This window comes from Salarias fasciatus (genome assembly GCF_902148845.1).
Source record: "Salarias fasciatus chromosome 7 unlocalized genomic scaffold, fSalaFa1.1 super_scaffold_4, whole genome shotgun sequence".
Lineage (NCBI taxonomy): Eukaryota > Metazoa > Chordata > Actinopteri > Blenniiformes > Blenniidae > Salarias > Salarias fasciatus.
In genome coordinates, this window is record NW_021941229.1 from 9,057,297 (window position 1) to 9,072,085 (window position 14,789).

The 14,789-nt window shown below is 41.3% G+C and overlaps 1 protein-coding gene across 2 annotated transcripts in view; it reads left to right on the plus strand.

Moving 5' to 3' along the window:
• Nucleotides 1–14,789, plus strand: part of epha5 (EPH receptor A5) — an 83,545-nt gene that overhangs the window by 35,327 nt on the left and 33,429 nt on the right. For both annotated transcript variants that reach the window (XM_030085699.1, XM_030085698.1), the window contains exons 4-8: nucleotides 13–168; nucleotides 791–1,129; nucleotides 12,139–12,263; nucleotides 14,350–14,439; nucleotides 14,640–14,709. In XM_030085699.1, the coding sequence (XP_029941559.1) occupies nucleotides 13–168; nucleotides 791–1,129; nucleotides 12,139–12,263; nucleotides 14,350–14,439; nucleotides 14,640–14,709 (780 nt within the window). The remainder of the gene's footprint in view (nucleotides 1–12; nucleotides 169–790; nucleotides 1,130–12,138; nucleotides 12,264–14,349; nucleotides 14,440–14,639; nucleotides 14,710–14,789) is intronic.

Here is a 14,789-nt window from a genome sequence, read left to right on the forward strand (position 1 = left end):
TTGTCTTTTCAGTCTGCAAAGTGGGGTTTTACCGCTCGCTGCTGGAGTCTCTGGCCTGCAGTAAATGTCCTCCTCACAGCGTGGCCAGGCAGACAGGGGCCACCGCCTGCAGCTGCGAGGACGGATTCTACAAGATCGAGTCTGACCCTCCTAATATGGCCTGCACACGTGAGAATACTGTCATTTTCTATTTGCAAGTCGATCACAGATTGGATGCCCTGTAGTTTTGAAAGTTGCACAATTTGCAGATTTTTTTGTGTGTGAAATAAAGTTGAATACAACTATTCTTAAACTATTGATGCTTTCCAAAGACAAAGAAACACAGGAGCTCTTGTTGGAGTAGAAGCACTTTCTTAATTCTGACTGAACTCAACTCTCTTTGCCTGTGATGAAATAAGTTAAGATGAATAACATCACCTATCTGTGACCGTCTGCATGTTGGCGCGTGGATCCCAGATGTTGTGTGAATGTCTTTCCTTTTAGAACCACTAACATTTAGAATATAGAGCATCTCACCTAAAATAGCTGATCCAGCTTTAGTTGAGCATAAATCAATAAATGAAGTGATGAAAGTTCAGCTAATGTATCACAGCGACAGTCCAAGTGAAGGAGACCCTTTAAACTAATACAAAAAGTGTTGATTCAAATAAACATTAACTTTTTAATTTATGAATGTTAAAGTAACAGCAAGACTGATAACCAGAATTTCTGAAATCTATGAACTGGTCAAAGTTTTATGCAGAACGACAGTGTGTAATATGGTGATTTTGTTTGCTCCCACCTCCGTCAGGCCCTCCCTCCGGTCCGCGCAACGCCATTTCCAACGTGAACGAGACCAGCGTCTTCCTGGAGTGGTCCATCCCGATGGAGACGGGCGGCAGGAAGGACGTGCGCTACAACATCCTGTGCAGGCGGGTCCTGCCCGACGGGAGGGGCCTGGAGGAGTGCGGCCCCAACGTCCGCTTCCTGCCGCGCCGCGTCGGCCTGTCCAACACCTCGGTGATGGTGGCCGACCTCCAGTCGCACACCAACTACAGCTTCCTGCTGGAGGCCGTCAACGGGGTCTCCGAGCTGGCCAAGGACCACACCAAGCAGTATGTGACGCTGAACGTGACGACCAATCAGGCAGGTACGTCGCACCCCGATCTGCTCCAATCAGCAGCCGGCCTCCCCACCCCTACAGCAATCACCGTCAACCATTACACCCATTTTGTCACGACTCCTTTTCATTTCCCTGACGTACACCGACCTGATGCCTCATTCCGCTCACAAAGACGACAGATGATCAAATTATCACAGTATTTGTCCAACAAATGTGTCGCTGTATTAATTTTCACTCAGGCGCCATCCCTGCAGTGAATGAGTGAGTGCAGCGTAGTCGGAAGACTTTTCTGCTTTTGCTTTGAATCCAGATATGCCATTAAAAGAAAAAAAAAAAACAGCTTTCCCTCCTTCACTCCCTCCTCAATTAGGCATCACATTTCATCAACAGGATTCTGCAGGAGTCTGTCTTACACTGAAAGCTCTTGATTTGCAGTTTGTTGCGTGTACGAGCCGAGTTGTGTGTAAGCAGGTGTTACTCTGCACGATGAATCGAGCTGATGACATGCGAGTCGTGTCTTTTAATTTCAGGTTGGGATCCACTTTTTATATAAACTCTGAGAGGAAAAAGCAAAATATTAGCTGGGATAGTATTTTGCACTTGTATCTGCATCCGAATTTCTTTTCTTTTTTTTTTTTTTTTTTACGATGCCAGAGCATCTTGGGGAACTGGCACAAACATAAAACCTGCTTAAGCAACCCACTAAAACTACAATAAAGGGCCAAACATAAAAAAAAAAAAGACTGGTTACATATTGAGCAGCTGAAAGAGTCCATCTACTTCACATAGCTGTAAATATCTCACGCTTTGTTAGCTTTGCTTTTAAATGAGCATTAGAATTCACATCTGCTTGGGGAGCCGCGCTCTGGTGTTTACAGGAGGTATGGGCATTTGTACTTCATTTTATTTGCCTGTAATGAAATGGATAGCACACAGCGTAATGAAATGAGGAGGGAAGGAAAAAAAAAAAAGAGTATCGGATTAATGCTCTCTTCCCCGAGGCTTCCATCTGGAGGGAGAAGGCACATTGTGAAAAAGCAGCGCTGAAATCGACGCGTTTCTTCTGTTTCGTTGAACAGATGGTTCGCTGGCAGTGAAAGGACGGCTGGTAGTGGTGGCGGTAGTATCAGTAGGAGTGTTGGTGGGAGTGACGGGGCAGGTACAGTGTGTGTCGGGGAGACAGATGGTTGTTGAACAGCTGAGTCGACTGACGGTCCTGGAGCTGTGCTGTCACTGCGGCTGTCAGCGCGCTGAGTGGATTACATCAGGCTACAACCGCTCGGACTTTATTGGAGTTGTGGCTGGATTAAAGTCAGCCAGTCACTGGACCAAGGCAAGATTAGGGATTATCTTAGATTACACTTGGCCGGCGGAGTCAAAGACAGATGAAATGTGCTGCCTGGGTGTGGTGCAGACCGGTGTAGGTGATGCTGAGGGGAGAATGCACTGGTTGAAAACTCTTAAATATCTACTCCATTCAGGTGAAGACCTCTGGATTCCTCCAACAACACACACTTCAAAGAATGTGCATCACTAAGGTTTTTTTGCCCTGCAATTGGAAACCATCACTGGTCACACTAACACCACTTAGCTTTAAATGACACTGAATAAAACTGGTAAATATAGATTGCAACTCTACACATTAACTTCGGAGAAGTTGTATGGCTGTTCCTTTGTGTGACATCTGTCAGGAAGTTAGATTGCTACAGAATCAGTTGGAGCACAAAGCCCACCTTGAATTTGGATTTCCGAGAGTGAAATGAAGATATTAGTACAGTAAAGATCATCAAACTTAAATGCCAGTAGTTGGATTTGTTTTAATTAATTTTCCACTCAAGGCAGTAAAAACTGTTTTCAAGAATTCTCAAGAATTCTTCAATTCTATAAACTCAACCGTTTCTAAACCGTACTCCTGCTGAGACAGTTTGAAACTTGATTTGCAATAATGACTCCTAACTTTTGACCATAAGGGGTTTTGATGATAAATGAGGAACACTGAGAGATGATTAAGAGAAAGAATTGTACTCCAATAATGAGCTGTACGGAGAGTAGCAGAAAAGGTCATTGGCTGCCCTCTTGGCCCCATTATAGGACATTTCCAGCTCTCTGGGAAAGGCAGCGGAGATCTCAGCCGACCCTCCTCCATCCTGAACAGCAGCTGTTAAACCTGCTGCCCCCCGACAAGCAGTTCACGTCCTCAACATGCAGGACCAAGAGATTTAAGAGCAGTTTTTATCCGGAGGCTGTCAAAACCTTGAACTCTTGTGGCTGTAAGCCGTGCAGTTCACCCCTGCAGAAGACACTGAAACTGTTGTTTCTCATGTAAAGACTAATTTTAGCATATTTATAACAACTGATATTGTTTTCACCTTTTTACTTTTTTAAAGACATTGCTTTGCTGTCCTTTTTTTTTGTCTGCCATCCCCCCAAAATATGCAAATGAAATGACCTGAGAGGTGAGAATCTCTGGTGCCCACTTAATCATCTACAGGAGATCCAACACTGGGGATTACTCATAAAACCTTACTGTACCCTAAAAGGCCTTTTGAAAGGTCACAATGTTGGAAAATTGGGATTCCTTTCCAACTATAAAGGCACCTCCAAAATTGCTGCTCCTCCTTTTGGAGTGAAAATAATTGGAAAACTTCGACATCTTCCAACAAGCTACGAACACACTAACACACCTCTGAGAGCTGATTCATCAGGACAGATGAAGGGATTAAAGGAGCTTCACATTTAGTCAATTCTATCACCAAGGCATACTCTATATCATGATACAGTGTCTGATCAACTCCACACCAGTTTGAAAAGGTCTCATTTCTATCAAAATCACAAAGGAGGAGAAAATATTAGATGCACCCTTGTTCCAGTGAGCTTTAGCATTCCTGATGGAGTCTCAGACCTAAGGCTGTTGGGTCAGAATGGTCCCACAGGAGGCTCCAACCTGGCCTGTCAAACCATCAAGCGAATTATAAAAACAGCTTCAGGAGAAGTTTTCACAATATTGCACCAAAGTGTGTCATCAGAATTGGCTTTTATGCTGAGATTGTAGCCATTTTCAGTAGCAATTGTTCGTTTTTTGAGAAAATATCAAAATTTTTATCACGTATTCTCTGCACCACCGCAAAGAAAAACTTCAAAGCTTGGATGTAAAGTCCACTGTGGTACTGTTTCACATGTGTGGCCAACTCAAGATGAAACTGGGTAAAATGTGTAAAATGTGGCCCCTGTACTAAACTGTGTTTGACACCGCTGTGTTAGGGTCTCGACAAAACAATTGAAAATAACAGAAATCTTCCACAGTGTGACCAGCTACATTTTTCTGTAAACCCATCCTGCTGTCACATGCACAGTGTTTGGTATGTGATGTGCGCAAACTGGCAGATAGACATGAAATATGTTTAACTCTGTAATTTTCTTTTTTCTTCTGAATGAGGTTGATGGCGCTCGATATTCGCTGCCTTGTTTTTCCAGTCAGTAAAGTGACTCCATCTCTTTCAACTCCACCACCATTTGAGTGGCTTCACTGTTTTTCAGAGCGGAGCTGTTGTTATCTTTGTAAGTGCTTGTTATCGTTGGGCTTGTTTAAAACGCTGTGCCACTGCGAGCCCCGTCTTTCTACGTTCATGTTTCCTATGCTAAGGTCGAGCGACGCTTTATAAATATATTTGCATAACAATAAATCCTGCTCCACATCCCTGCTGTGGAGCACGTATAACCTTCACTTTTCGCTCGTATGCAAGCTATGATTTTATGTATTCAGATTCAGCTTAAACACTGAGCAGAAGCTGTCAGTTATGTAATCTTGCTGGTATGGTGCAAATATGATCAACACAGGCTTGCGCTGTCTATTTCCATGCAGGAAAAACAGTCTCTTATCTGCTAACATGAGCGCTGAAATGAAATGCAAGAGACTTCATAAAGCATTAAAGGCAGACGGCATCCTCGAGGTTAGTGCTTTTCAAACAGAGAGCGTGCCTCCCCTCTAAGAGGAGTGCCAAAGAACCTAAATGTGGGGGCAGCAATGGAAAATAAAAAAACCAAACTATGGTTTACTGATTTCAGGTATGCTTCAGGCTGAATGCATCGATTTCTAGTGTGCACGGAGAAAAATGCAAAATAGGATTGCTGATAAATCATAAATTTATTGTATAATACACAGATTGTTTGTTCATGCTCTTCTAATTTAAAGCTTGATCATTTTAAATATGAAAGATTGTGATGAAGAGTGATTGATCTGCCATTGATGACCTACAGGATGTTTAAATTCATAGAATATCAGAGAAACAAAAACAAAGTTAAGAGTCTTTCACTTCTGAAATATACATGTGATTGAAAACACACGACTCTGTTGCAGCTGGTGTGAATTAGAGGCAAGAAAATAAAACTTTTTCTTTTATAAATATAATGTTGTCGTCTACGTAGGGTTTTTTTCTTGATCACCAGTGGTATTATGTGGTATTAATGTTTATCAAATATATTGTTCAGCTCTATGAAGTCAGAATTATTACCTAAAATGTGGATTTTAAATCCGGGTGCTCTCCTGCCACAGGTTTCAGAAACTGTTCTTTGAGCTATGATCTCAAGCGAAGGTCACAGACTTTGAAAATGTCTGATTTCAGCTTTAATCAATGAACAACCTTCATTCAGACTTCTGAGTCGCCATTAGGCAGCCTCCGAGATGACTTTTAAATCACTCTAATGGAGAAAGTCCATATTTTTATTTTAAAAGTCAAACTTGAAACGACTCTGCTTCAGAGCCACAGCGTCTCCTCACGCAGCCACAGCCTGTGTTAGCCTCTGGATGCATTGTAAATAGCAGTTAGTAGCTCTTTGATGCATTGTGGAGCAACCACTGTTTGTGTAATGTGACTCTTGAAATCAACAAAGTGAGCACTCCAGTCTCCGAAGGCCTTTGTAAAGCAATCAAAACAGTCCTGAAGCAATAATTGTAATGAGCAGTTAAACACCCTCTGATCTGTCTCGGCCTTTGTGTCACAGTCGCAATTACTCACAGAAGACCTTGATCAGCCTTTTTGTGTGTGTGTGTGTGCCTGTGTGTGTGTGTGGCCCGAGTGCAACAGCGGGGAGAAAAACGACAAAAAAAACGAGATGCCGAGACAAAACTACAGAGAGGGACTCAAACTGCGAAGGAGAGAAGGAGTCGAAGGATCTGCCGTTTGATGTGTGGGAAGTGTCACACACGATAAGGGATCCGTGACATAGGTGATTTCACAGTGTCCCTGTGAAGCCGCGATGAATAATAAAGTGTCGGCGCTGGAGGTGAAAGGCAGCGCAGGCGATGGGAAGACTGGGCCCGAGCGGCCGGGCGGAGGTGGAGGTGGACGGGATAAACTGTGGAGGCGGGAAATGACGGGGAGGCCGGGTTAGGGTCGCACGAGAAGCAGTTGATTGAAAATAATGGGAATTGACTGGAGGAGAGAAAGAGAGCGGACAGAGCCGCTTGTTTGCAAAAAGCTCTGGTGCATTCTGTTAAAAAGGCAAGTCATGTATTCTGCACCGCTTTGATGTTTTCTTCTCACAGCAGTGCATATTTTGATAAGGTTGCCAGCTAGGAGCCACTATTAAGAAGTAGAAATTAATTTGAAAAAGAAAAGTCAATTCCCAGAATGAGTGAGGAACCCCTCCTTCCACCCATTTACTTTCTCTATGGGCCTAATTTACCTAGACCCTCTATACACCATGCCAAACTGTGTGTGTTCATGCTATTAGAATGCACTTTCAGTCTGCATGTGTTGGGTGATCAATTAAGAATAACATCTTTTTAAACATCATGAACAAAGAGGGTTTTATTTTATTTTTATTTTTTTACATTAAAAGCATCTGGTGGAAACAGTTGTTCCCGCATTAATTGCTTGTTGAAAGTTATCAAACACGTAGCGTTACAGCAAGTTAATATATTTGAGTTTAAAAAGAAGAAGAAGAAAGCAATGATGCACCACAAAGTAAAAGCTGTGGGTGAAAGAATAGCAACAAACCTCAAAAATCATATGATAAAGTCGTGGAGGGCCAGCTGATAAAATGCCTCTCACCATATTTCATGTTGGTGAAAAGGTTTCGATTGATCCAATAAACTGTTGCCTATTTAGACAGTTAAGGACTAAACTGTTGGTCATGAAGCCAAATCTAAAAGTTGGAAACTTAGCGCTCTAATTGAATTGAAAACAAAAAGCCAGGCCTTGGTATTGTCTGTTAGAGCGTGAATATGCTCTGACAGTTCTGCTTTAATTTATCTTTGTTTCCAGGTTATTTGTTCTTGTTCACAGTGTAGGGACGCTGTAACCACCCTCCATTGTTTTTACTTTTGCTGGTTATTAATCTCAGGAGTCATGATACATGACTTTGCGGATGGTGGGGAAGAAACAAATGCCCTGCCTGGCACTGTGGCCATGTGTCTTCCTCCTGCTCTGGGCACATGTATGACAGTAGAACCTGGGGGCAGCCAGGCAGCGGGTCTGCTCTGACACTGGAATGAATTGAAGCAGAGATGGAAAAGGATTGTGTAAGAGTGATGACACAGATCAGAGGATATGGGGAGACGGAGTCAGCAAGGATAAAGCTCTTCCAGGTTGTGGGTGGCAACAAGATCATTCACATGCCCTTGACTCACGTACTGATGTATCTTCAATCTCAAGAAGCAAGGTTTTTTTTTGTTTTGTTTTTTAATACACCATAGATCAAAACAGCATTATTCCAATTTACACCTGTATATGGAGGCTTGTAAGTTTGTGGGTTATTTATGTCTTGATCTTTGAGAAATGCGTGTCCAGAAATGATTAAAAGTATATTTTCCCATCAGATTACTTCTTTTTTCTTTTTATCCAGAACTGTGTCAAATGTCTGAGAAGTCATGCTGCATTTATAACTTCAGCAACCAAGTTTGAGCTGCTTTGTGTCAGGTTTGCACCGACAGCTCTGTTAGGCTTTGGTATATCAGCTCCGAGTGTGGAACACAGCGAACCACGAACTTTGTTATCAAATGCTGAATATGAGCTGTCATTATCATGAACACTAAAATATAGAGAATCAAAAATAAATAGGACATTGTTTCAGCATCTTCAAGATAAATTTATGTAAATAACAGAAAAATGCTTCATTACACATAAACGTTTCAGATCCATGGTTTTGTGGTAGGTTTGAAAATACTTTCAACTGTTGGAAATTGAGTGCAATATGATATGGCTGTACATTTGACATTAAGGAACTGGAGAAGAAGTGCAAGAGTCTTAAACTTGTTCTCAGGCCGTTCATTGAAAAACTTGTTAGAGGACATGTTCTCGGCTCTTTGTTGAGGGAATCCGACTGATGCTAACAGCTTTGACAAGCAGTTGCCATATGTTTTCTGTAATTTCCCTCTAACTTTGTGCCCGAAATGGTTAAAATTGTCAGATAAATCATTTTCCTGCTGACTGAATGAATTTCAGTGACATGAAGGGTTAAAACGTAATTAAAACAGACGAGAGCACCTTTGGTACTTTACAGCCTTAATAAAGGCATCTCTGCCTCTCTTTCACTCGGCCTCACCATCCATCTTTCTGTCATTCTCCGAGGGTAGTTATGGGATAATAAAGCAGATAGTTGAGGGTCTGTATTGATTGTGGTGATGGTGCGGACAGATAGCGGTCTGCGAGGCTTATGTTCAGCACTCTGATAATGTTGCTCTTATCTGAGGCCAGACTTGTTACTCTGAACAGCTACTACAACCTCTTGTGACCTCTCTTGAAAGATTTCTCAAAATATTTCATGGAAGGCAAAATAGAAAAAGAAAGGGAAAAGGGAGACGTTGGTTCATGTGTCTGGTGTTCTGTCGGCGCTCATTAGCAGATCTAACACACACTGGAAGTGTTTAAACTGCGAGCTGTGATTACATCGTCTACCGTGCTGCTAAAATAAAAGTGTTGCTGGGACCCTGTCTGCACTCCGTCAACATGTCCTCCCCCTCATGTTTTACCCCTCGCTGTTCCCCTCCCCGTGTTCGTCAGCCCCACCGACTCGCCTCGTGCCTCCTCGACTTCCTGCATCACCCTCCTCTCAGCCGCTGTTTCCACAATCTCCCTTTTTAAAACTTTACTTTGTGTGACGGGAAGGTGTTGTGTGTCTGAGCTGCTCTGTGTTTGGCTAAAGAGGAACGGTGAGCGCTCGGAGGCAGGAGTCCGTAGCTGATTGTTCTGTGGATCCTCCATGGCCAAAGTGATTTAAACTGCATCGGCAGAGGAAATGAGGCTCCAGGGGGAGAAAACATCGAACTACCAAAGGTTAATGTCAGTTTGATTTGAAACGGCTTGAGTTTCTCCACCAACTGGAATCCAATAAACACGTGTGTGATTGTAAATTTGGATTAGACAATATAGAAGATACATGAATGAAACAAATAGCCCTTGTTATAGAACTTTTTGCACCTCTTGGTTTCAGTCATTGGATTTCCAGGTTCATAAAGTTTGAGCTCAGTATTTTTTCAAATGACATTTTACAGACGCTGCCACAGAGGAAACCTTCAATGGAATGGATTGATATTAAATCCTTAATGTGGTGATATATCATCACATAATGCCATAAAATATTATCACACAATAAAAATATATTGGTGCCATAATATGAAAAGTTTAGAATTGTATTTAAAAACTTAATCGCAACATAAAATAAGATTTGGTAATGAGCTGGCACGGAGAGGAACAATCACACACACACATTCATACGGACAGGCACCATATTTAACCTCGAATGAATGTTTTAGAATATTAGAACATGCAAACTCTATACAAAAATACCTCTAAGACTCCTGGACGCAGTGCAAGCCAAACATGCTAACCGCTACATCACAGTTACTGAAACATTTTTCTCTAAATTCTATCTTTTGAAATCAAGGTGACAAAGTAATATCGTGATGTTAAAAAAATGCAATCACACATTGGTATAAGTTCCTGGTTTAGTACGATACTAACTATAAAAAAACACTTGGCACTCTGATGTGATAGTAATTGGATTTGTTTGGTATTCTAGCACCAAAAGGTGAAATATTTCTTTTTTCTTCATATTGTTTGAAACATACAAGGTTAGAATATCTCATTTCAATACTCATTAAAAAAAATAAAAAATAATAATAATAATAATAATAATAATAATAATGATCTGTTCACAACATAATAAAAACACAAAGTAAACATGGGAAAGTAGCATATTTACACATTAGTCTGTCTTGTAAATAATCAATTAACGTGTAATTTTCCAGAAAATCTCACTTTTGTAACAGCGAGAACAATGTTAAAGGTCATTTCATCGATAAGATTGCTTGGCTTTATGTCTGTTTTGGACTTGATTGAGCAATAATAGGTAATTAAGAAGTATAATTTCCTTCACGTCAACACTTTCTAATTTATATAAAGTAATTAAGAACTGAGTAATTTACCAGATGAAGCTTCAGATCAGGTCGGTAGTGCCGGATGTCACTTATAGTTTACGATATATGAGTTATAAGCTTTTATGCAGACACTTTGATTTGAACGTATGTACACAGAACTTTTGATTAAATGCAAAAACAACATCAATCTATTTAGGGGAGATTTAAAGTTGGATTTTGGTGTTTTGTTACCCGTGAAGCTGCTGGGAAAAGAAGCTCCTTCTCTCAGCACTGAATCCAGGCCCCTTTGTATCATTTAAGCACTGTGCGTGCGTGTGTGTGTGTGATTGTGTACTTGTGTGTGTGTGTGATTCGGTCTCTGGTTTCAGGCTTTTAAGATGTTGCAGATAACACTTCTGTGCAGCCATCCACTCAGGATACAGTTACTGTGTTTGTAGCAATGATTTATTCTCCGTGGAGTTCTGCTGAGCCCATTGAAACCTAAACGGACTTTAGCATTTGTGTGGGGGGGTGGGGGGCACGTGCATGTGCATACACACCCTCAAACTTTCACGCGCTATCAGGATGTTGCCTGAGGGGAGCGTTTTGCCTGGTTAAAAGCTCTTTATGTGTCAGAGACTCTCCAACTGTTCCTCTGGGAGATGGACCCACGGTTCAGGTTACAACAAGATGCCTCTTTGATTGAAGCGAGGTAACTCCACTGGACTCACTTGGCTTGAGAATTCATTAAACAGTCAAATGAAAACACATCACGACAACAGAAACTATGGGAATAACTGAAAAATATAAATGTCTTTATTTCAGCATGTACTTGAAACTTGTTTTCAGTGTTTGTGTCCTCCGCTCGCTGCCAAATTTGTTGCACTCGAAGCTCAAAGCTTATGCAGTTGACTCTTCACGGACTCCTCTGGCAGCATCTGCTAGATCCTGAGATATAAAGGGATATTTTAATTAGACACCGGCGCGCACCTTGTTGCCAGATTGCAAACATGTTTTTTTTTTTTTTCGAGGCTGAGCTGCTTTTAGAGCTGAAAATAATCTCGCCGGTCGAGTTGGAGCTCGATGGACCGAGCCAAACGAGCACAGAGGAACCGAGAACATCAACAAGGAACTCTGGGGGAATAAAAATCTGCAAAAACATTGACAATTACTCTTTTCTTTTTTTTTTTGTTTGTTTGGCATAAAGATTCTAATGTGAAAAAGCGTCCCCCTCTCACATCTGTCATTGCTGTCATTTCTGATCACTTTCATCATCATTACTTTAATGTTTGATGTCTAATTTGCAGCTTAATTTTTTATACCTTACAACAATCGCAGCAAGCATTACAACCAGCTCCGTGCGTGTAAACATCAAAGGATGAGGTGTCATCAAAAGAGGCATGTCTTATGGATGAGGATGATGAGGATGAGGATGGTACCCTGCAGATTTTACAACATTGGCACCATTTCTTGTGTTTAATCACCGTTTAGCAGAACATCAAGTTCATGTTGTTTAATTTGGGTGGTTTTAAAGCGATGCAGTGGGTTGCAGCTTGTTAACCGGCTGGATTTTTATGATGCCAAAGCAAGTTGAATTTTACGACTTGAAACTGTACAGTGTGTTTTTTTGTCTTTGTGTGTGTGTGTGTGTGTGTGTGTGTGTTTGTTGTGTGTGTAGCTCCTTCCCCGGTGAGTGTGGTGAGGAAAGGTCGCACAGGGAAAAGCAGCATCGCCCTGTCCTGGGCAGAGCCTGATCGGCCGAACGGGATCATCCTCGAGTATGAGATCAAGTATTTCGAAAAGGTAAAAAAATATATATATACATTCGATAAATTTAAATGGCTCTTTTATTCAGTTCCCTGTCTCCTGGTTTCAGTCTGCCGGTGTTTTCTCACATCAAAACTCATAATATACAAATGTTGCTGAGTCTGTCACACAGGTATTGATTCTCAAAGCATTCTTACACGAGTGGAGGTGTATTTCATATTCATAGTCACCTCATATATCGATGAAACTGTGTCGCATTCACACATAATTTCACTGACTTTGAGATTTTGAAGTGTATGTCTTGGAAAACTTGTTTCAGTTTCAACAAAACACAGCATAAAGCCTTTCTATAAAGTTGGGGAGATGTGTCTCAAAGTTTTTCTTCTGTTGTCTTATCGATGCACCTTAATGCTAATTCATATGGTTTTAAATGAGCATCATTCCTCTGATCAAGAGCTGCAATGACTGAGGTGTTAATATAAACATCCTGGTAATTAGGAAAAAGTCAAACACTATCACAACCAGGCTGTCAGGTGTGTGAAGCAACAGGTGTTCAAATCTGAAATAAAAGCTACCTGGAACTGAACAAGACGAGGAGGAAGAAGGAAAAGATGAGCAGAAGTGTGAGACAGATTAGGGCTGGACGATTATGGCAAAAATAATAATCACGATTATGTTGATAGATATTGAAATCACGATTAATAACCACGATAATTCATAATTCCAAAACTTGAGTATTTACAACTTGAAAGAACAATCAAAAATAAACTTATAAAAAATTAATATCTTAAATAATATCAATAAAACAAATAAAAATACCCAATCTGCATGCATTTCTATAAAACTTGCAAAAATAGCAATATGCAAAATACACTAATAACTCAGTCAAAAACACAACCTGAAAATATTCTTTGAACTCTCTCAAAAACTTTTTTAAATAACAAAAGAGGGGTTGGCTGCATAGTTAAAAACTCCCTGTAGTTAACTTCCTACAGGTTTTTGGCAAGGAAGACGAGTCTGTTCACTTGGTCTGGCTTCAGCGACTGAAGAAGGCAGGTGACAACATTTCCACCTGCGCTGAAAACCCGCTCTGATGCAGCACTTGTGGCAGGGATGCTGGATGTCCGACGAGTTGAAGCCAAAATGCTTCCAGATGACTGGAGTAGTCCTACCTTTCTTGTCAACTAAAGGCCCCTTTTCTGCCATGTTTGTAAACCGCTTCCTTCACGTGTTGCTGATAGAGCCCTTGCTGCGGCTGCGTGCACAAGGTGCATTCATGGTACTTTGGCAGCGTAGGCAATTACATACACGTCGCGCCGTGCGGCTAATTAAGCGTTTTTCTCCGATTATAACATTTTTATGATCGTGAGTAACCAAAATCGAAATCAAGATTGAAATTCAATTAATCGTCCAGCCTTAAGACAGATCAAAGAAAGCCATCATTCTTTTAATGTTGTCATGTCTCATATACATACAAGAGGGTGGTATTTTATGTGAACAGATGTTTTTCACTAAAATAAGATGTTGTACTTGTCTGAATAAACACACTTCTGGCATTGTTCACTAATCAATGTATTTATTGGTATATAGCTCCAAATTAGCAAATTTCAGGTTACCTGGTTCTGCCTGTCATATTTGCATAGAAGTCTTGGAAACCAGGACTTCTGGGAAAAAAAACCTTTGACTCAAAGTGACTCTTTCCTGAAACTGCAGCTGAGCTCTTTTTTTTAAGTTGGACTTGAACAGAGCCAGCAATTTGATGCTTCTATTCAGATCATTGTTCCCGGTGCCCTTCCTCTTTTCTCTCTGTCATCCTCTGATGTCTTCCTTTCCAGGAAGGTCAGAATAAAGGTACAGGGGAGAGCGGAGCGGGGTTTGTGGTCAGTGGTTTAGCTAATGGCTTCAGGCTAATGGAGGCTGTGTTTAAAACCCGATGCGGTTACAGTTTGGAAAGGTGATCCCCGGGCGCACGCACTGAGACACACTGATCCGCACACAGGTAGCTTCATCATGGAAATGTTGGGATTTATGAAGAAAAGTTTCGGTAAACTTTATGCAAGAAGTTTGAGGATGAATCAAAGGTTTTTTGTTTTTGGTTTTTTTTTTAATTTGTTCACGACAGGAACAAGACTCCAGTTACACCATCATTAAATCCAAGGATACCGAGATGGAGGTGGAAGGCCTGAAGCCCTCGTCTGTCTACATTTTCCAGGTGAAATCTGCTAAGAACAGACTTATATCATCAACCCATTTCTTTGGATCTCCATATTTAACCTATGTGTCTGGAGAAACCTACACAATCTATATTCCCACAATCACAACAATGCATTATGATCAGGGCTGTGAAAATACTATAAATAGGGATAAAATTGTGGCTACGTTTGAGATGATCTGGGATTTGATGTCTTACAGGTACGAGCCCGGACCTCGGCGGGCTACGGCGCGTTCAGCCGACGTTTTGAATTCCAGACCAGCCCTTACTGTGAGTACATCGGGGGGACGCAGATCGGGGGAGCGACAGTATAATAAAGTTCAGCCTGTGCAGGGCTCCCACCTGCTCCT